Source organism: Bombus vosnesenskii, unplaced genomic scaffold (assembly GCF_011952255.1).
Source record: "Bombus vosnesenskii isolate JDL3184/JDL3185 unplaced genomic scaffold, Bvos_JDL3184-5_v1.1 scf7180000016275, whole genome shotgun sequence".
Classification (NCBI taxonomy): domain Eukaryota; kingdom Metazoa; phylum Arthropoda; class Insecta; order Hymenoptera; family Apidae; genus Bombus; species Bombus vosnesenskii.
This window is the reverse complement of record NW_022884344.1, coordinates 1,428,550-1,452,977: the sequence shown is the minus strand read 5'-3', so window position 1 is coordinate 1,452,977 and position 24,428 is coordinate 1,428,550. Positions and strand designations below refer to the sequence as shown.

Below are 24,428 nucleotides of genomic sequence, written 5' to 3'. Positions count from 1 at the left end.
CACTAAAACTATTTAGACGATTTTTTTTCTTTATTTAACATCAAGGTTTGGATCATTAGCGACGTGTACCGACGATTAGTGACAGTTAAATGGAATAGTAAAGGCGTTTATTGCTCTGGGTAAATTTGAAAAGATTCTCAACATTCTTTGTATCGTGGAAGAATTCCTTCAGTGATTTGAGAAGGTTGCCCCCATTTCGTGAGGTTTCGGTTTCTTTACAAAAAGTCAATATATATTCAAGAGGACATTGGCACATACTGCAGTGTGGGGGGGGGGGGATATTCTCTATAGAAGGAATTCGTGAGAAAGTCTCGCGTGGCCAATCTGGATCCTGTATAAAATGACTTGGCTCCTTCTATCGAAGGATCTTCGCACCGCGTCATGGAAGAAGTTCCATGCATTTTGTCGATACGTTAAGACACATAGCGTTAAAACGTTCTAGACGATCTATTCACTTACATTTTTATCAGGCAAATCGATAACGATTTGCAAATGTTAACTTGACGATATACAGAAGAGAAGCTGGGATATTTTATCCTGCCGACGCAATGTGCTGTTTACAGCACTGTTTGCAATGTATTAAGTCATTAAGTGAATGAGCTAGGAAATTACCATAATGACGGCCACTTTCCAGATAACTATTACCAACCGAATACGTGTGTGGATTACGAAACTGAAAATTCATACATTCGTGATAATTTTCGTGACTCAGTTCGCATTAAAAATATCAATATTGTACAATGGCTACAAATAATATTCACACATACCTTTGCTTCTAATGAGGTATCTTTTAAACAGATTCTATATATTTAATTTCCATAGTATCAAATTAGTGTAGTCCCGTGAAACTATTAAATGAGGCAAAATTTAATACATTTCGACTTAATTAATTGATATGTAATTATATAATATACAGGATGTGACAGAACATGTGGCACCTGAGCTGATTGTATATCTAACAACAATGAAAAAATATTCATATAAACATACCGTGTATCTGTCTTCGTGTATGAGACACGACGAATTTTCTTTTTCGATTTTGTCTTACCTAACCGCCTTTAGAGAAGTTGCTGAAAATCACCACCTTACATTTCAAGGCAAATCTATAGACGTTTTGCACTTTGAACGATTACTGGTGTTTCCCGAATTTGTTGAAAAGCTTGTTCTATTCTGATCCCTGATATTTCAACATTTTCAATAAAGTTTGCTCTGTTTGCAAAATTCGTTACATCTCATAAAGCAAGACAGATAGAGGATATGTTTACAGAAACTTTTTTCATTGTTCTTAGATATACAATCGCCTCAGGAAACGAGTTCCATATGTTCTATTACACTCCGTATAATAAGTATAATGGTGTTCGATACGTTTACGATACGATATAGACATTGTATAGCAAGGCATTGTATATTAATACACTGCTGACGAGAAACGTGAGAATCGACGATTTTCACTTCACAAACACTGACATATTTTCGAAAAATACGCGGCAACTGCGGCAAAATTTATTTCACAGTATACCGCCAACAATGGGTTAAAAATATACGTAGAATGATTCACCGAAATAAAGATGTTACGTCGCAAAAGGCAAGAATAGGATTTCTTCGCAATTATGGAAATTCCTCTTCTTTTGCTAGGCAACGTAAACAGTTTAAGTAAGAAGGCAACGTTCCCGGGAAGGTGTGTCCACAGAAGTCGGATAGCACAAGAGTGACGCATCCTATATCGTCAAAGATAAATTTTTTCGATGATTAGAGGCGTATTTTGATGAAAACCATATTGTGTAGGCTAGCAAGAAACTTGTTCGAGGAAACATAAAAGAGAGAAATGTTTGAGATTGAAATTGGTTAAAGTGTACGAACTCGACACGTTCAGATATCCGAAACAGTTGAAGAGTGAAAATAAAAAAGTCTGTAGGTGCCATTTGGAAAACAAAAATTTGTTTTTCTTCAAAATGTTACTTGTACGAAGACCAATATCGGTAAATGTGGAGGTACAATTTTAATTTTAATATAAATAGCATTTCTGGATGTTGAAAACGAAACGATTTAACCAGAAAGAGATAGAATCTTCCCTGATATATATTTAACAATTTTTTATTTATATTACTTTCTCTTTTTTGTATATTTATTTTCTTATACAGAATATATAATATATTGTACATACATGTGAGTATAATTGTTCGATATTATTGTTTTGTTTTAGTGTATGGAAAATTGCTTGGCATCCAATTACACAAAACCTGGTCACTGTCCTGATAAAGCATCCATGTCACCCTTTGAAGCTGTTTGTTTGATAGCTTGCGTCGATGACTCTCGTTGCCCAGATTTAGCAAAATGTTGCAGACATGATTGCGGTGTCACATGCATGCATCCCGTCGGTTTAGACAATGTAACTGGTACGCATTAGATTTTATTTGTCATGTATAATTAAGGTTTCTTTACACGAACGTAATTTCTCCAATTTACAGTCTAAAACTATTAATTGTATGAAAGGCATTGCGCGTGTATTAGTGTGATTGTATCTGCAGGTGATGCGCTTGTAACACTGATTTTGCATGCTACGAATAACTAATTAATTACGTGCGATTAAATTATTTATATTTATTCGAGATATAAACAATTTACAAGATTTTTTCAGTAAAGATACTGATACCTACTATTGTATCAATAAATAAACTACTGTTTACACGTTCGTAAAAACTCTTCTTGACAATAATTATTCGATAAAACTGATTCCCAACTGAAACCTTACTCAACGATACTTAAGGTGACTACAACGGCATATCAAAAAATTATTGGAAATCGGAGATGGATGTCTTTTTATGACTGTTTACCAAAGAGGGGAATAAATGCGCTGGTGACTACAAAAATGGTCTAATTCTAAAACTTGAAAAAATTGAATTTTTAATTTACTTTATGTTACATCAATCCACATTACAATAATATGCAGGAATTTTTACATAAAAGACTTAATATTCGACTTAACGCACCTTCTTAGTCACTAACGCAAATATAGAACAAATCTTTGTTTAATTCTTACTTTATAGAAATATCCGAAACTTACTCCGTCTGGCCGGATTAAGACGCTTGAGGATTTTCGTTTACATGTTTTCGAAGAAAGGACACCGAAATTGGCATGCCCATGTCTACGAATATAATTAACTCGAAGTTTCCGAATCGTTAAAACGATTAATAGATCGTGGATTTTTATGCAAATTCATCTATTTGATAATACAATTGAAAAAATACGATCAGGGTAGAAAATTGTTTTATTTACATAGTATTATATAATAGAAAACACTATGCTTTGAATATTTCATATATCTGCACACAGTACGTGCATTCTGTGCAATTTTACACTTTTATGCATGAAAAACCGCAGTCTAGAAATTAGCTGAGCGTAACTCTGCGCTTTATCGAAAGCCAAAACCACCACTTTGCCTAATTATAGTCCGAAGCTTCAGACACATCCCGGTACAAAGGACCACCTTCTCTTCACAAAGCTGTACCATACAATAGAGATGCATGGGGAAGCGTACGTGATACCATAGAAGCACGCTAATTACAAATTCACTGCATTCAATGAAAACCAATCGACAAGCAAAATTTCGAACGCTGTGCTCGAAAAATCATTAACAGACCAGCATTCCAATCTCTTGAGCTTCAAACTTTTTAAATTATTTCATATCCGACCGAGAATTTTTTTTTTAAGACACAAGCTTTTGCAACAACAGTTTAAAAGAGCTTATGACAGTTGATAATAATCACAGTTTAGAACAGTATATTACAGCGTATTTCGACAGCAGTTGACTCAAGTAAGTCATTCGATACAGGCCTTCCTGCAAGACTAAATGTTATGCGGCATTCCCTCATTGAAACACAGTTACTGTCATTAATATTCGGACACAGCACTATCTCTGTATTTGTTGTTTCGTGTAAAAAGCGACGATGTAAATATCGTGTTGCTTATCCTGGGAGAATTTCAACCGTTTATCGTAACTTGAAATTGGAAACGGTGCTCCAAACTTTTCAGCGGGAATTGTACATATTTACGCACAAACCAAGATAAAATTCACATTTTTGCATTTTTCTTTTTTTTTCAGATTTACCCGTGATACCCAGGAATGTCCAAATCAGGCAACAAAAGAACAATTTAGTTTTTTTGACTTGGTATAATTCTAAGGCACAGCGTATCGATGAGTCTACCGGAATCAAAGGTGTGAGGTATTTGGTGGAGGAACGACATTTACTTGGACCAAGGTACCTGGAATCTAGATCAAGTCCATGGATTGTTCGTCACGTTTCATCGAAGTCACACGCAACGATTCGAGAACGATTAAAGACAGGGCACTGGTATCAATTTCGTGTAGCAGCCATCAATGCAAATGGATCCCGAGGATACTCGGAGCCTTCCAAACCTTTTAAAACAAAAGGTAAGCGTTACATTATTCCGAATAGCGTGCGATAAACGATTGCTAAATATCTGGAGCAGGACACTTCCGCGCGAAAAGCGTCACTCGTCATGTTACAATTGGTTCACGTTTATTGTCAAATGTAGACTTAGCTTTAGAAGGGAATGGCCTCAAAACCACTTAATTAATATTGCATAGTCTTTGCAAACGAATTAGCTCTAGCCATCCAGCAATTGCTCCTCAAGAGAACTTGCGATTCTTCCGCGAGAATCCGAGCAATACGCGACAGTTAGAGAAGAAAAAGAATTCATCCAAGGTTTCTCTGCGTTACTCTTATTGCGTCCAAAGAACAACGCAAGTACGCACGAAACATACTTATTCCAGTTTTGAAGCGAGCAGCACGTTGTCCTGATTTAAAATCGGGTCTCTGCAAACTTGTTTCCAGATGGAAATAGTGCGTGAAATTAACTATTACTTGCTATCTCAATTACCAAACTCGATTACTAGCTATCTATAAACACTTATCGTGACAAGGAATCAATTTAACAAGCAGTCGAGTTTAGTTACGGAAAATTTGTCTTTGGTTTCCTGTAACCACTTTAAGTCACTTCCTTTTTTCGTCGTTCATTCTGAAAAATATCCTGCTTTTGCTATACGTTGCAAAAGACATGGAAATCGCGCAGGGAAAAAATCAAAGTGCACACAGCGAACGTTGTTATTCTTCCTACTGAAGTTGATGCAACAACTTCTGTGTCACGACTCGAAATATGATGAAAGATTATCGCGAATGAGTATTTTACGTGTACTTGGTTTTTGCCGATCATTTGTGTTACTTAATGGTTAACAGAAGCGAGAAACTGTTCGCGATAATCCAATTTGTGAGTACCAGTTATCTTGAAATCGAAATTAAGCGAATATTGTAGTTATTGCTGAAATATAATACATTTTTAATTTTGATCTACATACATTTTTAATTTATGGCCATATTAATTGTTTCATCACATAAAATATAATCATATTCTTCAAACATTAATATTACATTGTAATTAAATAAATACTTTATTTACGATGCTATATTTAATTATATCGTACAGATCAATTAACGGTTAAGATATGTTACGTTGCATAACGTTATAATATTCAATTTTAATCAGGTCTTGATTTAAGAAACAATAAGCATACGGAATATGCTTGATTTAGGATCTAGAAAAACAGCAAAAAAATAGTTAAGTAGGGAGTAGTTAATTAAATTATCTATAATTATATATAGATGTCCTGTCTAAAAGTTAGGCCCGGATTAAAAGAGTTCTAGAGGAGGGGAGCTATAGCCATGAGCCTAGTCATTCAAGAATCCTAAATTTCCCAAACCATTGAAAAGATATTCCTAAATACGAATAGAAATTTAAAAACGGCTAACTAATTTTGAAATATAATTTATTGGAAACTAAATTTTATTTCACATTTACGTAAATTTATTTCATCTTAAATGCCTCCCCTCGTCTTTCTACGAAAGGGCCCAACGCTGGGTCCATAGTCCCAGGACCACCAAAAACTTCGATCTGGCCTTGCCTAAAGCAAATCGATCAAATTGCGCTGTTATACGTTAAAGATAAAAATACAATAACAAAAGAAATTCTATATAAAACAATTTGGCAATTGGTCAATTGATTCGATTTACTTCTGGACGTATTGTATGTAACAGGTAGCATAATTATCAAGTAAAAATAATTAATATTATTAAGACAGTACACTTACCGACATGAATGACGACAAAGTTAAATCAATGTGTCGAGAGTTAGATAATTTGCACTCTAGTTTGTTGGCAGAAATTACCATAAGAAGTGCACGTTGCAGTGGTACGTCATGCAAATACCACTTTTCATATATTACATCGTCAGCTACAGCGTTGCTCTAGGAATTTCGAATGGATATTAATACATTGTACAATTGTATATATGTATATATGTATATATAACGCATTATTACGTGTAAATATATTAATCTTATTACATAAACTATATTAGGTGTACAAATGAATAATTCGATTTTTTCACAGATCCAAGATTTATTTTTAAAAAGAGTGAAACAAATTTTCCTCTCAAAATAACCACCATCGTTTTCTATAACTTTAAATCGTATTTCAGGTGTATTTGTTACGATGAAGTGGTCCAGCTATTTTTATATTTCGTCAAATGGTTGAAAGTGACTACATCGACCGAAACAGGTGTTAGTTTGATGGAGCAATGTCAGCTGAATATACCAGATATTGCGTAACTTCCCATCTGAGACTCGTTGCGATGTCTTTTGCATCAAAAGCAACTTAAGGTCTGGCGCTATCATGCAGCAATCCTATAGGACACCCACCTCTTTTCTTTCCGGATCTTTCCCACTTCGTGTAGGTGATTCGAATGATCTGCTGTATTACCTTTAGCTGCTGCGCAAGCTGCTTTTACGTTTGCATTGAACTCTCAGTCAGTAGTTGCTTTTAAAATCGTCGTGATCGCACTTTCGTGAGCTTTCAGAGCGTTCTGCTTGTCGATCAAACAAAAATTCTCAAACCGTTTAAAACAAAACGCACACTCATCGTACGATACAATATCTCCAGCGAGAAAGTTGCAGATCGATTCACATGTTTTTTCAGCATTTTTTCCTTGTGGCAATTCATGAAAAATACAGTGACGAATATGCACCTTTTTCCGTTGTCACTTATAAATTGAATTTTTTAGGATTATATTTTTACTACCGTTTCGTAGTTATCGAAACTACGCTAAATGAAATGTTTTCAATAGTAAGATGTTAACAATACGTAGCGACAAAAGGACGGAGGAACCATTTCATTTTACTGTCAATCTTTTTACGTTTAGACAAAATTTGGCTTATTCATTTGTATACCTGATATTATTAAAATTCATGGATGTATATAAATTTAATGTTTATATATGTGTATATAGCCTTTCTTGTTTATTGCATTGCTATTATTAAAACCTAAAACTATCTTATTAACCAAGAGAGATTAACTAGCAGAAAACAATATCATCGTACTATTTATACTGTTTAAAAGATCTTACCGCGTCGAGTAGCTCTTGAATACAATAGCACAATATATAAAATTGTATCAGCGCACCAATTGTATACAATATAACTAAACATCTTTCGGAAAACATATTAGTACTCTGAAAAAGTAAATAGTTGTCGTCTGCACAAGATAAGCAGTTACAGGAGAAACAGAATTTACTAGGAAACAAAATTCTGTATTAAAAAGTTGGAACTTAAAATATACCATTACGAACATAAAACTTAGAAAGCAGAACCGGAAAACGTTGTTTATGTAATGAACTCCGACGTTTAGAAAAAGCAATTTCTTCAACATAACAGCAATCCTACAATAATTATGAAATTTTATTACGACGATAAATGTCATCAAAAAAATGTCACATCTACAAAGTCGTCAAAAATTGGAAAATTTCACACAATTTCATGTATATTATATTCATTATATATATATATAATGTATATTTTTCAAATTATTCATTTTTCATATTATTGTGTAAATCTCGTACATGTTGAGGCAAGAAAAATGTTTGAATATTTCTTCAAAATACATTATTCAAGACAAATTAATGTATATTTTTCCTGTTAGTATTTTTGGCTATATAAGAATTATGTATGTTCAAAATTTTCATAAAAAATCTTTTGAGATATTTGATATATGTGAAAAGAGCAATATTTTCGTGAATATCTATTCCTAAAGTAAAATTAAAATGTATAGCAAACGCGATTGCCAGATTGCAAACATTTTCCATCAAAACTTGTTAGCATATCGTTTAAGTCTTAATCGTGTATCATCATACCACTTCAAATCGATCGTATTTTTATCTCGAATTATACATATACTACATCTACATAAAATCAAAGGATATTTAAATTGTGTTTTCTCTAATTAAAAAATGTTCAAAGAGTATAAATCTGATAACTCTTTTGTTTTTTTCTTTCGTCTTAATCTTAACAAGCGTCCACATAATCAATATTATTATCAATATATCACGGTTCTCAACGTTATAGGTACAGTCGGACGATCAATGTATGTGCAATATAATATTCTCAATATTATCGAACATCGACGAGAGTGTTCGTTAAAACATATTTTTAATCCGCGTCGAAACACATTTCTCTTCTTAAAAGCTAATGTTAAAGATAATGTTAAAAGATAATGTTAAAATAATGGCTTCTTTTAATTAGGCGTCGCTAAACGCTAACTCGAAACGCAATGTATCTTGAATAATGTTGAACGCACAAGGAAAATGCAATTTTTCATCAAGCACTGACAACATTGTATCGACGATATACAGAGATTTTTGCGTAACACGATGTTGAGAACTGCGAAATATTGACAATAGATATTGAACGCTCTGAACGCTCCACTAATTGTAAAGACCAACATGGAAGAGACAATCAATTTTCACAGTGATGAGTTATTAGAATAGAGCGTTTATTTGTTCGAGTGCGTAAACGTAAAGAAAAAACTAATACCGTATATGTAACATAAAATGGTACTGTAAGAAAACGAAAGTGCAAACGCTGTACGACTTCTAACGTGCTAATAACGTCGTACGATTTGCGGCCAACTACTGGCGTCGCTCAGGAATTGTCGTATACACAGCAGTGCACGTAGTTGTTACAAAGCAGTACGCTTTTTACACGATAAAACTCCAACAAACCAGAAATTGTCGCTTGTATAAGTATTTCTTTTTTTCGCCTCCTTTACGTTTTAACGCGACGCTATCGTGTACGTATTCATGAAACAAGCTTATCGTGTAATAAAAATATTTTTGCGCTTATACCTCTACGAGCTAATATATACTTTCATTTATATATCATGAATAATCATACTGATCGCGTTCTTATACTTACTCAACTACAGTTTCGTAATGGCGGGTCAACAGTCTCATTTCCTGGATCATCCGTTCGTTCCTAAAGGAGACATTCTGCCGGGTAATATCGTTGTACGAACCGTTTAAAGTTTCGGATTTCTGTTCGAATATCGTTGCAAATTTCATTCGAAGATACTTGTATTGAGCCGTCGTTAACAGAATGATGTACATTGTGTAGATATCTAAACTAATCTTTCTGATTAGCGTGTATGTACCGCCGACGATCTGGAAGATGACGCCGCCAACGAAAATGTTGAGTGGGAAAGGTTCCTTGGATAGAACGAATGGCACTCGATAATCCGAATAACGGAACTCATTCTTCCGGAAAACTTCGATAAGCGGCAATGATATCCAAAGAGCGAGCGAACCAACGCTAGCAACCGTATAAATTTTCAACGGCTTTTCCATTGGTTCCAGTGCGCTAACTATCATATTCCGAAGTATTTTATTGTCCTCGATAAGATGGTTTAATTTTCCAATTAATCCACGTAGTAAATTCTTACGATTATGCATATAAATCATTAGCACGAGCACTTCTATCGCGATCACAAGGTTTACCGTTCCATCCTTCAATGCTTTTTCCCTCGATACGGTCAAAATTCCGACAACACAAGCAATAAAATATGTCACTTCTATTAACCAAATGATGATCGAGTAGATTTTGAAAAAGATGGGTAATTTCGTTTCTCTACTCGACATCGGCAAAACATTGGCCGAAAGCGTGCTTAAAAAAATGTTAAAAGGATTCAAATCTCGAAAATCCATTCCGCTGGCTAACTAATTCTTTTCGATAGTAAGAACAAGAATATATGATACGTAATTAATTTGTAATTATAGATGGGTTCTCTGAGCTGTGTTCTCGTGTATATCTCACTTCATCTTATCACTGTACAGTCATAACAACGACTAACAGACGTAATAACGAGTTATTAGAACGAATTTTTCTTCATAAACGTTTGTTTCCATAAATTTTCTTTCCCTTTTATTTATGGAAGATTTCTTTACGTCTAATTCCTATAATATACAATAATACAAATACGAAACTGTCCTAGATAAATTAATACGTTATAGCTACGTAAAATGTAATACAGATGTTCCATTTGTCACGTGGAACGAATTAAGAGTCAGCTGCAACGAAAATATGTAGTTGATAAAATATCTGATTTTTTAATAAATTCTTTACTATTAGTCTACTATCGCTTAAAACGATATGTTAATAGTCAACGGTATGCTTTTCGTCGATAGAGAGGCTCGCGAATGTTCTATCGGTCTGAAATATTTGATAATACTGCACCTTGTCATTCCATCGATGATCTGCTTATCCATTTATCATTTTTACCAGTAGCACCATACACTGACGTGCATAATATATCATGTGCAATTTAAACTTCTTTCGGTTGAACCGTCGATCGTTCGTCATGTAATTACAACTTTCTAGGTCTCCCTTTAATTGTCTTTGTATGACAGAAGATAGCCTTGTATAGTTTATAATGCATAAACGCAGTGTATATTTATCATCGAGACATCAGAAACATCGCACAGGTACTTACCTTTGATGTAGAAATTTATGTATAAATCAACAATATCATAAATTAACAATTACGGAAACATGGAATTAGCTTTCACGAAGTTTTGCGACAGAAAGTAGAGAAGAGAGGGAAGTTTTCTTTGCGGATGTCATATTATAAATTTAAATGGTAATTTATTACTTTTAGACCCACGGAATCCAAAAGAACCACAAAACTTGACTCTATCCGATGCGCGACTGGTAGATGGAAAACTGCGTATTACTCTGAGATGGAGTAAACCAGCTTCGGATGTGCCGATAACATTTTACAAAGTGTTTTGGAGCCGCCTTGTTCACGGACCGACTAATGATTCCATTCTCGTTTATCATAGAACAGTTCTGAAAGTAAGATTTACGTAATTACAATACAGAAGTATCGTTACACATTCTATTCTTACCATTCTTTTAACATATGCACCTTTTTTTTGTGTAAATTATGTGAAATATTAAAGCGATAAGAAACTTCACTTTACACTAAATTTTCTAATTCTTCCATAAATATACATTGGTTTACAAGTAACCACAAGTATCACAAATTATATTCTAGTTTTCACTCTTCTTCCTAGTTGTCTACTTTCTATCTGAAACCTATCATTATATCTAAAACAATTCTTTCATAAATGTACGTTGATTTACAAATAACTACAGGATGGTTGATGCGCAATGTGCAGGGCGTATAACAGGGTGTGTGCTTCATAATATGTGGGACCGAATTGAAGAGTAGACAGAAGGCCCAAAAAACAATGACAAATGTTCGTGACATCCTAACATGGGCCCCGCGTATTATGATACACCCTATATATCTTCACTATGACTTGCAACGAAAGTGATTTTCTTTTCCTTACATTTTTAGGACAAAACGTGTTACGAACTGAAAAATTTGGAACTGAGGTGTCAGTACTTCCTTCAAGTGCAAGCTGTTGCACTATACGGTGGCCGGCGATTGTTGTCGCGAAAAGCCTCGAAAGTTTTCAATAGCACCGATTACATGGCATACGGTAAGATGAAATTCCAGCCTGCTCTTCTTCCATCTGCTACTGGTATTTTTGTCGAGCCTAATAATTGGCATAACAAACGAAGAAGTGCCCTTTCATTGAAGCCGATTTGGGGAGGCGATCTCGCAGATGCGAGCGATACCACGGCGATCTTCATCTACGGCGAATGACTTGTCACTGCGGCGAGGTCAAGGTACGTTTGGTTTGGCCGATGAACCACGATGTAAAGGCGTACAACGTCTCCTGGAGAGAGGCATCCTGCTCAGCTTCGAAGGAAAAACTCATATCCCGTCGGAAGAAAACCTGGTGGAAACTTGTTCAGGTATTATATGTATACACCTCTGTTCATAGGTATTAGTATTAGTATTAACACTTGTTAGGTCTCTTCACAGAACGTGATGACTGAGCTAGATTATTTGGAAAATAATTAATCCGCTAGAATTTTGTATTCGTGCAAGATGACGATCCATATCATGAAATCTATTTAGAAAAATTGTAGGAAAAAGTAACGAATTAATGAGTATGCTTCTCATAAGTATCTGGACACTTTGATCGATTTGTAGTAACAGTATGTGTATTTTAGGTCAATTGGTAACTACAAGCAATACTTAATACTTTCTCATGAAATCACCAGGATATAAATCTTTCATGTTAAAAAGCATAGCATCAATTTATTTCAATATTTACTGCATATACTGATCTACATAGGTATGCATTACATGCATATACATATGTAAGTTAATGTTGTAATGTCGTAAGTCATTCATAAGAGTTATAAGAACACAATAAATTAGTAATTATACGCATATTCGTGTTCACAGTCATTTGATAGATTTTTATTCAAAAAATTTTAAATCAATTAAAAAAACAAATTTGAATCTGGCTCACGGAATCAATTATGAAATAGAATAACAATCCAGTGACACGAATGCCAAAATTCATTAACAACATATAACCGAGAAAAAAATTTAATTGTACTTTTTATAATCGATGAAATTTTTATTATCGAATAGAATATAAGAATTGCTTATGTAACAAGGTTACAGGCGAAATAATTACAAGTCTTAATAAGTTCTTAAAAATATCTTCGGTGCATCTTATTTTTCACAAGTGTCCTAATACTTATGAGTAAGAGTATATATATTTACATATAATTATACTTAAATGTTGTGCGTTACTTTTTCATTTATCTGTCTTTTTTTTTGAAATTATTTCTTTATTCTGTTATTTAATGTTCATAAATGCTGTATCTGCTATACAGATACTACCGATGATCGTAAATACCATATAAATTGGATGCAACTTATGTTGTTTCACACTTTATTGCTTTCAGACACCGCATCTTGAAATAAAACATCTTCAAAGTGAATGCACATACAACGTAAACGTACGAAATGTATTCAATAATATAAATAATGATGACAATGGTGCCAGTATAGAATTCGTTACCACTGGTTGTTCGAACGAGTCAGAAGAACAAAAAGACGGCAAGCTCTTACATAATAAAATAATCCAATGTAAAACCAAGTCGTCAAAGAGAAAACGACATTACGCTACTTATCTTTAGCAAAGTAGCTCCTTGCCATAAGTAGATATATATGATCACTATTTTTCGAAATTACGTATTCAAGTATACAAATAAACTTAATTAGTTCCTTAAATGCTTACGCTATGTACTCTTAATTAACCATAAAGAGGATAACAAATAAAATTTTAATTTTATAATCTTTATATTCTCCGAAAGAAGTATACGTCATAAAACGATTGTGACAGAATATTATCATTAATGGTGAAAGATTAGTCAGTTACCTACGTTGTTAATATGTCTAAATGCTACTCTAGCTGGTTTTTTGTTAAACATAAAATCATTTACAAAGATATACATTATGTACACATGTCGTTTATCACATCACTAATTATATACAACGCGGTTGTATTATTCATTCTCATATGCTCTACACATATAATGGCTTGCTCCACTGTCGTGTACATTTGATTTATTGTTATATGTCACTGAATCTTACTCGTGTACACGTCGAACGCTTACGATATAACTTTATTACGAATATACTACGTGCATTATACGAAACATTTTGAAATTTTGTCAGCACTATAATGTGACACAACAGTCGTGATTATAATATAGTAAAATATGAAACCATTCCGAAAATCCATATAAAAGTTAGCGTACATTTACGATTAAATCAGACGGACCATTTTAGAACCAAATCTTGTGTTGCTTGTGAACAGTCACGAATCATTATGGAAACGCATAATAGTACTCATACGGACCAGTTTCCTTATTTGTTTTTCTACCTCTTAATTCATCTTCCTCCTCCTTCGCTTCATCCGAACTCTCCTTTCCCCTATCTTGCCCCCTCTCATTATTGCTATGTGCGAAGGATGAAGTGCAATCAACGCCCGAAGTGGGTCCCACATGTTCTCTTACGCTCTGTATTTATCGAAAGTTTCTCTAGAAGTGTTTGCTTTCACGAGCTACTGTACTGCATTTATCTCTCTTACAATCATAATCCTTTGATATATCATAACCATAAAAAATATTATCCCATTATTATGCACGGTATGAGTGAGATGCGACAAAATTTCTCGAATCGCTGAATGTCTGTCAACGATATATCGATCACATTTTATGCGATTAGATAATTCTAAATTCACAGGCGAAGTTAACTGGAATTATTTGAAATATAACAATTTGGTTAGTAAAAGACTAAAGCACACGTTCAGTAAATTGCTCAAATGGGTTGTCGCGGCAGAATATCCGTCCAAATGATGATAAACTGTCCTTTCTCCGACACTCTGCGTTGGTCTGTGATTGAAGATCAGTGTACCGTTGTTTGTTCCAACATTTCTAAAGATGCTTAACTGAAAATCAAGAAAATAAAGTAAAGATTCTACAGGATGTTGCATTTTAATATATACCTATATGTAAAATCGCACGCGTATTTTGTCCTGAGTCTCGCGATAAATTGAAATATACTACATCATAGTATTTAATTCTTGCAAAATATTATATCGTATTTGTATTATATCGTATTATAATGTTATCTGTGTCGTTTACATTCTTTAACCTTTGTCAGATCATGAAATTTATCTTATTTTAATCGTTTTAAAAAATTTAACAACGTGGCTCACCGATCATCACCGTGCCAGTCAACGTGTTAAACGTTCATTGTTAGATATATATAAATAGATCACGAAATCGAGAAATAAATTTACCTGCTGCTCTGATAACGTAAGTTTGTCGGCAAGAATATACCACATGACAATTTCCTGGCATCCAGGAGTAGTTAACGATCCGTCATAATGGTAATACGTCGTATGATTTTTTGGTAACAAGCGATAAGGAATAATCTTGGTTCCCATCAAAGCCGTAGTTTTTCCGACTGCGTTAGATACTAATTCCACTGCTTCCAAAATTGGCATTATATCCAAATTGTCATCGCTATTTAACTGAAATGATATTTCACATACATACATGTTATGTAAATATCTAAAGAAATAGAGTTCAAATAAATAGAGCTCGAGTAAACGAAGTTCTGTCGTAACTGCAATATAAATATTTGTCAGACATGTTTTACACCCGGAAACTTACTGCATACATACTGTATTAACGGAAATTAAAAATAGATATCAATTACAAATTACTCGGAAAATGAGTTGGGCAGGTTATAATGCACATTATTCAGGTTTACATTCGCAGTGTGAGAAGATAAGACTCTTTCAAGGTATCAGATCTGATCATGGAGACCGATGTCAGCAGTGATGTGTTATGAATCATGATGGAGAACAGACACGGCGATCAACGCCGATGCTTTGAACTTCATTTGTTATGTCCAGAACATCGAGGCAGTCAAGGCGATCAGTGACGATGACCAACATATCTTTATTCCTGATAGGTATTAACTCGAATTTTAATTTAATATCAGAAAGAGCATGGACATCTCAAATGATAAATAGAGCTTTCACACAATTTCATGGCGTGGAACCTAACAGAAAATTCCATCCACTGATACATAAACGGACATTTTATACAGGTTCACCTATTATAAAAGATGCCTCGCCTAACTTGATACATTAAATATATAGCGTTGCAGTGATTTCGATAAACAACGTGTATTTTCAAATTCTCCATCTTCGACTTTCGTCTCAATAGCAAATACCATGTCATAAATCTCATCATCGCACAGCGGGCTAAGAAACACATTCTTCTTACATTTGGCCGCACACGTTGCCTCCTGTTTTCCAATGGAGAACAAAATACTTGTCCGCGGATGTGCATTTTATAGGCTGTTTCGCACATCTGTCAACGATTGTCTGTTAATGTGCACGTGGTTTGTGTAATTTTGTCTTCCGTCGTCTACAAATTTTCCACGAAAGACAAATGTCGATCGACTGCAACGCGTGTCTGCGAACGATTGTCTATCGGTGTGGACTTGACCCATACTGACCCATACTGCTAAATTTCTGTGTTCGTACACAAAAGCGTCACCTGTCACTCCACCCTCGTTCGTCAGTCGATTAAGCCAGTCTACTAAATTTGCATTTACACGAGGCGACTTGCTAAAATTTCTCACCAATCGACCCGTCTGTACCCTACCAGTAGCGAAGTCGGGAGAGGAAGAGGGACTCAAACGGAACCGAACGTGTAATCATCTCCCGTGGTCAATTCTAGACAGCGGCAAAGCAAGCTGAGAGCTGCACAATTGAAAAATGGCATCACTGATGTATGTATGTATCATTCACGATAAAATATCTCGTGTGAAACTTTCCTTGTTTTCCTGCCACGGACCAAGACGAGCGTAAGCTGTGATGATGCACGATCTTCTTAGAAGTCTAGCCGATCAATTCCACTTTTTATCAATTTCTCAATTTCATTACGTAAATGAACTATCAATGTTCGATTCTCGAAAAACAAATCCCTTACTTGAATGAATTTATTTATTACAAGAAAATGGCATAAATAATTGCAAGATAAATTTAGAAAATAGTGTTTGCAACATTATCACGTTTCTCCGCTTTACGATCTAGGATCAACTACGTACTAGAATTTCGTGAATGGCGTTACCATTAAATGTTTATTTTATATCGTCGTAAGATATGTTATTCCTGAATATTTCTTCGTAATCTCATTTTATATCAATCTTATCGAATCTATACTATGTTGTTCGTTACTAAAAACATGAAACCAATTGCTAGTGTTTTGACACAGAAAAATAATCGTCCTATATATTGATGTCTAATTAAAAAATATTGAACATACGAGAACGTTAAAAAAGATTTTCGACGAAAGAATTATGCAATTTATGATTATCACGATTACCATACTTAACGGAGCCTACATTTTAATACCAAACACACGATTTAGAACCCCTCAGATCGATTTACACCTACAACGCTAAACGTAACTGTATAACGAAGATAAGAGGATGTTACTAACTAAGAATAAAAGGAGTAATCGGTGTATGGATGATAGAAGATATCAGCATTCGATCAACGATAAGAAATTTAAAATTGTCAAAGTGGTCAACGCGTGCAATTTTTGTAAACCTGTTGCTAATAATTTTGTAGTCGTGAGAAACATTCAAGAGAACTACGTCTAAATCAACGTAGCGCAAATTGCACTTGTACAATGTTAATCTCCACTTGCAGTCGGTAGGCTATGAATTTAGTTGAGATGATCAATGGGTTGCATCAATGAACCAGATGACCCATCTGGTAAACGTTAACTGCACATGCGAAAATTGCTCGTTTTGAGATAGAACGCAACACATTACTGCCGCATATGCATCATTAATACTCTACGAAGCATTGACCAGAGGGTGTCAGTTATGCATTGAAGATAATGAGCGCTATTTTAAGTTAGCTCCGAAATATACAAATAAAATTCAATAGTACCTATCAGATTAAGTATACGATATAACGTTTGAGCTCAGATACAAATATTTATTGATATACCGTGAAACAATTTAAAAAGATATTATCTCCAAAATTAAATTCAAAGATTACATGATTTAAATGATATATTTGTATAACTCGTTAAATCTACTTATATATCCCCTATAAACGAGTAGATTACATCACAGAAGACATTAGATCATTCGATAATAACTAATTCTTTTAATGTGTCTTACCTTTGTTCTATTCTAAACTCCCCTTTTCTTGAGAGTGCTTTAATTAAGCTCGATGAATTTGAAAATACTCTACAATACACTCAACAGCAGTATAGGCAGCTCGTGAAAATGTTTCTACAATTACTCCTTAGAAGTTAATGTATGACTTTGTGCCATTATTCAGCAACAGAAACCAAAAACAGATTGCACAGTCGGACTTGTTTTTTTTTGTATTTATAGGATGATCAAAAGTAAACGTCTCGAGCATTATAGCATTTTGGTGTTGGTTGAATTGAGACCCACGATGATTCCTTTGAGACATCTGATACTCGTGACGGGTAGAGAACAAGGAATGGAACAAAAACGGCCTTGATCTCTCGATCGAGACTAATTTTGCGACAAACTTTTTTGCAAATATACGTATTAGTGGCAATGTAGAAAATTATTAAAATTGCTCAAATCAACGTACCTCGAATAAGGTAGCAACTACGGCAATGCCATTTTTATGTTGTGATGCCATATTCGCGTTGCCATATTGTTCGTCATAATGAACAAAATGTAATTCTAATGCGTCCCGGATGCCATTTATAGTGTGTTCAGCGGGCCAGTGGAAGTGTAATTGCTCCAAAATATATGTAGATGGAAGATTTGCTCCTTCGAGATGAATTGGTGCACCGTACAATCGAATTTGTACTATAACAAAGGTTAGTAAAATGAATCGTAAATGCAATTACTATCAATCGATACATAATGCTTGTATATACAACATGATCATATAATTTCCAATAACAGATACGGAAAACCTAATATTTCGTTGATTGAGAAAGTTTTTCTTAATCAATTTCAATACTGTTATTAATGTTGGGAGTTATATATATAGTTATATATAGTTAATTTATATGCCAGTTTAGAAAACACGGATCTGTACGACCTCAGAACACGCGCACGTATAACTGAAAGTACGCTTCAACGTAGTTCGGATAATACAAACGCGCTTACGAACTCGTACAACTGACTCTAAACAAACCCTGGTTCGCATAAACGAAGGGCGGATAGACTCCGCTATAATAATAAAATCGATAAACTAAGCTTACTGAGATCAACGACGAAATATTCACTGATTCTCGTGACAGCTTCTCCTCGGTCAAAAAGATCTCAACTGATGTTCCTCAACCCAACATTCTTGGAGCTCTCCATTTTATTCTCAATACCTATGATATTCCTACACATTCCGACACATATCTCTTCGCTTATGCCGATGATACTCATGCTTCGCTCACGCTATCCTCTGCACAAACGTTTTGGCAGCAGAACCATCTCGATCTCATTTCCGAAGGACCATCGATAACCGAATAAATATGAACTCGCTAAGATTCCAACACACCGTATTCTCCACTAACGCACGCCATTTCAATCGCACAGTTATCACCTTTCAGAACTCTCCAATTTCCACTTCAGACAATATTAAATATCTCGGTGTTTATATCGACACGCGGCTAACTTGAAAACCCCATATCACGTTTCTTCGCAACAGATCGCATACGGTTAACAGGCAGCTCTGGTGGCTAATGGGACGACACTCTAAATTAAACCAGGCGCTTAAGATTCTTATATGTAAAGCCACCATTAAGCCCACTTAAACTTATGCATGCCCCATTTGGGGCTCTGTCTCGGAAACTAACATTGATCAAATAGCCTCAGCTGAAATCCTCGTACTTCGATAGCTAACGAATAGCTTATAACTGGTACAGCCATACGAAATACGGACATACTTATTCAGACAGGTATAAGATATTATACTGGATCTGCCAGTTGAACGCTTCATACGATATCTAAACCACCTAAGTCCTGACACGATTCAGACCATCTCGCACATATCCAACAAAAGACTCAAACCTAATCATCCGTTAGACATAATAGACAGAGAAACTCATTTTAAACCCTTCTTGCTACTCGCTTACGTAACCTTCGTATTGACTGCAACGATACAACCCGTACTAGAAGGAAATACGAGACATAATGTGCACAATTGTCATTGTAAAAGTTCAAGCAACAACTCACAACAATAACTGACACTCTGACTTGTCTATAAAAGGGGAAACTCTGACAGGAGGGATACCGCCTCATTACTTCGCTCGCTTTCGCTGCTCTCCCTAGCAGCACTTTGGCCAATTCTTTTATTTTATTGCTTATAACTCAGGAAGGAACTCTTGGACACAATTTCATCGTCTCTCGTCCCATTTTGCCTTATACAGTCAAGCCTCGAAATTTCTCTTGCTAATTATTCAACATTTAAATGTAACGTAAAAAAGATTTGCTTACTTTTTTTCTTTACCTACCAGAATGGCCATTGTTCGTGATTTTGCCGTTGAATCCAGTATTGTATCTTATGAATTTAAGTGGACCAAGATCAGTTTTAACGATATCTTCGGTAGCAATATTTATCGGCGATTGTCTCTTTCCAGTCGTGCACAGGCCTGGCCAATGTTCCGGGCCTAAACAGAGGAAAACATAATACCATGAAGCCTTTATCAGAAACAATAACATACCAGTTATATTTACTAAAATAGGCGATGGAATAAACATGACGGAATAAACATTACTTCAATCTGATAGAATGTTATTTGTATATACGTATGTATCTAGGTGCAATATTTATTTAGTATGACCATTGAGTTGCTTCAAAACCGAAAAACTTCGATCGAATTAATTCATTGCTTGTCCTGATTACATTATTTTTGTATGTACAGTATACAGATTGCAAGAAGAGGACAATTGACGAGATAGATACAATGACGCAAAAAGTATAAGTGTTTCATTCTCTGATTTACTGATGCTTTCTTATCTGTAAATAATTTTATGTATTGAACAGAATGATCCAATAATTCTGCATACATATACAGGATGTATCACTTTAATCGATCAACACAAGTATTTCATAAACTATACATTATACGAAAAAGGGTTTCAAATAAAATTTGTTTTGTTTCAAAGGGAGCTGAAGGTGTTTTCAGGATCTCAAGGTAACCTTTGTTTTTTAAATGGAACTATACTTGTTTTCACGTGGTGAAAATTGAATTGAATCGAGTTGTATGGTAGCACCGTTCGAAGCAGCTGTCAATTTTTTATAAAAAAAAAGGTATTAAGATATCAGTTTAAAAGACATTTCAGCCTTAATTTCATCATATAAAGATAAAAGAACAGTGTTATCTTTTCTTATCTTTAATACGATAAGTTTTACAAGATTAAATATCTTTTAAATTCATCAATTTTCGACCCAAGAACCTTCATGTTCTTTTGCAGAAAATTAAACAATGCATACAAAACGATGCATACAAAAACGTATAGTTCTACTGAAAAAAACAAAGGTCGTCTTGAGATCTCGAATGCCATCGTAAGATGTTCCCTCTAAACAACGTAAGTTTTATTCCAAACACTTTTTCAATTAACATACAGTATAGGACATATCTGCGGACATTATCTAAAAATAATTACCATGATCACCCGAATATGACCAGTCATCAGACGCAGTTACTTCGTATAAACCTGAAACAAGAGAAACTTTTCAGTTAAAGATTTGAGTCCAGTGCGATCTCCTCTACATGAAATTCTAAAAAAACGTCTTCGTTATGACTCGAGTAGACAAATCGACAGTTAATCAAATAAAATATTATAACATTTAACATATAATATATAGCATTCGTGTGTGTTAATTTGTATACATTTCGAATAAAAAATGCTAACACATACATAGATAATCATGCAAAAATTTGGTTGCTAACTTCAGTTTAGGTTATAGATTTCGATATTCGATATTTATATCGATTATAGATTCAATAACTAATTCTGCAAACACTATTATATTTCTATCAAAATTGTTTAAATCGCAGAAGCATAACATCTTCCTATGTGTTGTACAATAAAATAGGAAAATAATCTTGAATGGAACACTTGTTTTTGCGATGTCCTGTGCAGTGCGAATCGTATACGATTACAATTATAGGATTTCATCGATACGTAAATGAAAGTCCGGAAACCAATGATTGAGAACATGAGGCGAATTATTAACGTACTACATCCTACTGTACATCGAACTGTACGAAGAAGGGTAGTCAGCGCATTACAACTATCACACGAGACATGTTACACTAACGTAACACTAACATTTCATTGACACTATGACTAAAAGTTTTCTTCTGATAAGCAATGTTGTATGTATGTGTATACTGACTCATTAAACTATCTATTAGATTTATTAATATAACGAACAGCTGACTGTTTACGTACTTGAAGTAATCGGACAGTAAGCTGCATTCGTATCTTTAAATGAATACGGAAATACCAAAGTTCCAGATAATACTGCAATCCAGTAAACCGATTATAATATAGATTATAAATTAGAACAAAGGAAGTAGTAATAAGTTATAGCAAACGTTTTGTAACTAACTGTAGTTTATGTTCTATAAGGAAGAATGTCTCTTGCAACAGGTTACAACACACTGAAGATAAAACTGCACACGTACGAATCACTATGCAAAACACTGAATAAGAATAGTTAATAAATTCAACCGAAATGTATAAAGCAGACTGCGGATGTTTTTGCAAATTTATATTTTTATGTATAATATTTTTTTACATACTATAAATATCTGTTTTCCCCACTAAATATTATAACAGATATCGTACTTTGTATATTTCATGTGTTTCTGTATATTACGTGCATTTCATGCATTTTGGTATTTTTCTTATAAACGCAGAAAAATCTGCAATCTACATATAAGTTAATGTGTATGGATCATTATAGTCATTACCATTATACATTACCATTTTGTTAGCAAATAAATAATCCAAAGGTACGCAAGTTTTAATAGAAATTCTCAAGAATAAAAACACATACTTCTGTTTTTCAGGTATATACACAGTCCTCCTAATGTGTCTCCTGTGAAATATGTTCGTCTATCCGCGTTGGGAGTTCATCACCCAATATATTCGATAAGTAATGCGTGCGGCAGGAAATAAAATTAACCTCATTGACCGTTGACTAAACAGAACATCAGAGAAATAAATGTGCTTTCCCATTAATGAGATACCAGGGTGGAAAACAGCACCGAAAATTCTGAGAAAACTTGAACGATGGTTTCGTACGTCCTAAATTGACACTCAATCGACCCTCAAAGGAATGTCGCTGCTTTTAAATTGGCGCTTTTACATACGGCTGATGAAGAATTCAAATGAATTCTAATGAGTATAACGTAAGCTTCCGGTTATTAAAGTTCCGTTGCACTGTTTTTATCAATTTTTGCTGATTGCTGTCGAGTCTCTTTTATAAATCGCAAACACATAATAGCGCCGACACAATCACAGTTTAAGCTTATACGATGACATTTTTACTTATTTGCCGGACATAAAAGTTTCATTGGATTATCATTCTTCATCGACTACTTAATTATTATACAATACTTGACAAATATTATCTTCACGTTATTGTACAAACTATTCTTTTATTCGATTCGATTTCACACAGACTTGACTTAATGAATAAAATAGATTTTCTCCCTTTTATAAAAAGCTCGTGCACCTTAACTATTTTTGGCATTTCTTCTTTTGTTCCTATATACGATAAATTTGCAATTTAAATCACGATTAAATCAGATTTTATATTATAACACTTTTTATTAAATTTTTATATTGTAAAAATATGATGTCAAAACCAAATACGCTGCAGAAAAAAGGTAATTTCCTCTAATGTGAAATGAGGTTTTGTTTTAGTTAGTAAGCGATTCTTCTCTTACCTATGAGAGTTGTAAAAATTATGTACAAGTTGTTCATCGCAAAAATGATATTTAGAACTGTCAGAAGTTGCGATTACTCGATGACACGAACGTGACAGCGATGAGCCTACAACTGATGTACACGACGTTAATCTAGCTAGATAGCCCCGAGATTACACGAGGCCCTACTACCTATATGACATTTACTTTCTGCATTGTACTAAACATTGTGATTGCCCTGTGTGCGCACGCTAATTAACCTCTATTTGTATAAAAAATAAATGGCAACCAATTAAAAATTTTACTACAAGCTGCTTGTCACTTTTGTCCTTCCATAAATTATACACGTAATACATGGCACTCGTTTAAAATTATTCAAGTTGGAGACAATTAAATGTAGGGATTAAAATATCATTGACACTCGTGGGTTTCAAAAAATAGAACACATGAACTGTAACGATGCTTCTTGTACTTTGCTATTTCTTATTTGCAATCATACTTTACTTTTCAACTGGAAGCAATCACGAAACAACTTCATTTAAATTCCTGTGAATGAGAGAATGCTTTGGTCCGGTGGAACACGAGCAACTTGAGGCCGCTTATTTTCAAAGTGGTGTAAAC

The 24,428-nt window shown here is 34.3% G+C and overlaps 3 protein-coding genes across 5 annotated transcripts in view; 1 reads left to right on the top strand and 2 right to left on the bottom strand.

Annotated features, from left to right (window-relative positions):
• Positions 1-23,644, top strand: part of LOC117242707 (anosmin-1) — a 35,045-nt gene extending 11,401 nt beyond the window's left edge. For 2 of the 3 annotated variants that reach the window (XM_033509592.1, XM_033509593.1), the window contains exons 3-8: positions 2,204-2,396; positions 4,104-4,433; positions 11,059-11,255; positions 11,764-11,908; positions 12,010-12,227; positions 13,239-13,566. In XM_033509592.1, the coding sequence (XP_033365483.1) occupies positions 2,204-2,396; positions 4,104-4,433; positions 11,059-11,255; positions 11,764-11,908; positions 12,010-12,227; positions 13,239-13,472 (1,317 nt within the window). In that variant the 3' untranslated portion in view covers positions 13,473-13,566. Of the gene's footprint in view, positions 1-2,203; positions 2,397-4,103; positions 4,434-11,058; positions 11,256-11,763; positions 11,909-12,009; positions 12,228-13,238; positions 13,567-22,946 lie in introns of those variants that run through there. The other variant, XM_033509594.1, reaches the window with a different exon arrangement.
• Positions 5,525-10,199, bottom strand: LOC117242709. The gene is made up of 5 exons (XM_033509596.1): positions 9,324-10,199; positions 7,693-7,792; positions 7,481-7,585; positions 6,168-6,323; positions 5,525-5,615 (listed from the first exon to the last, which is right to left on the bottom strand). The coding sequence occupies exons 1-5, from the start codon at positions 10,106-10,108 to the stop codon at positions 5,559-5,561; spliced, it is 1,203 nt and encodes a 400-aa protein (XP_033365487.1). The 5' UTR covers positions 10,109-10,199; the 3' UTR covers positions 5,525-5,558.
• LOC117242708 (carbonic anhydrase 6) lies at positions 14,225-23,984 on the bottom strand. The gene is made up of 6 exons (XM_033509595.1): positions 23,829-23,984; positions 21,532-21,582; positions 20,376-20,531; positions 18,506-18,729; positions 15,143-15,376; positions 14,225-14,788 (listed from the first exon to the last, which is right to left on the bottom strand). Exons 1-6 carry the CDS (start codon positions 23,863-23,865, stop codon positions 14,600-14,602), a joined length of 891 nt encoding a protein of 296 aa, XP_033365486.1. The 5' UTR covers positions 23,866-23,984; the 3' UTR covers positions 14,225-14,599.
• Between the last annotated feature and the right edge of the window lie 444 nt (positions 23,985-24,428).

Bases quoted from the DNA above. Each gene is read 5' to 3' on its own strand.
- LOC117242709 (XM_033509596.1), bottom strand. From the start codon at position 10,108: ATGGATTTTCGAGATTTGAATCCTTTTAACATTTTTTTAAGCACGCTT. The intron at 7,793-9,323 runs GTAAGTATAAGA...TAATTATTGTAG, and splicing joins CATTACGAAACTGTAGTTGA to GATTGCTGTTATGTTGAAGA. The intron at 7,586-7,692 runs GTATATTTTAAG...TTACTTTTTCAG, and splicing joins TAAGTTTTATGTTCGTAATG to AGTACTAATATGTTTTCCGA.
- LOC117242708 (XM_033509595.1), bottom strand. From the start codon at position 23,865: ATGAACAACTTGTACATAATTTTTACAACTCTCATAG. The intron at 20,532-21,531 runs GTAATTATTTTT...TCCTCTGTTTAG, and splicing joins GTCATATTCGGGTGATCATG to GCCCGGAACATTGGCCAGGC. The intron at 15,377-18,505 runs GTACGTTGATTT...ATATCATTTCAG, and splicing joins TAGTTGCTACCTTATTCGAG to TTAAATAGCGATGACAATTT.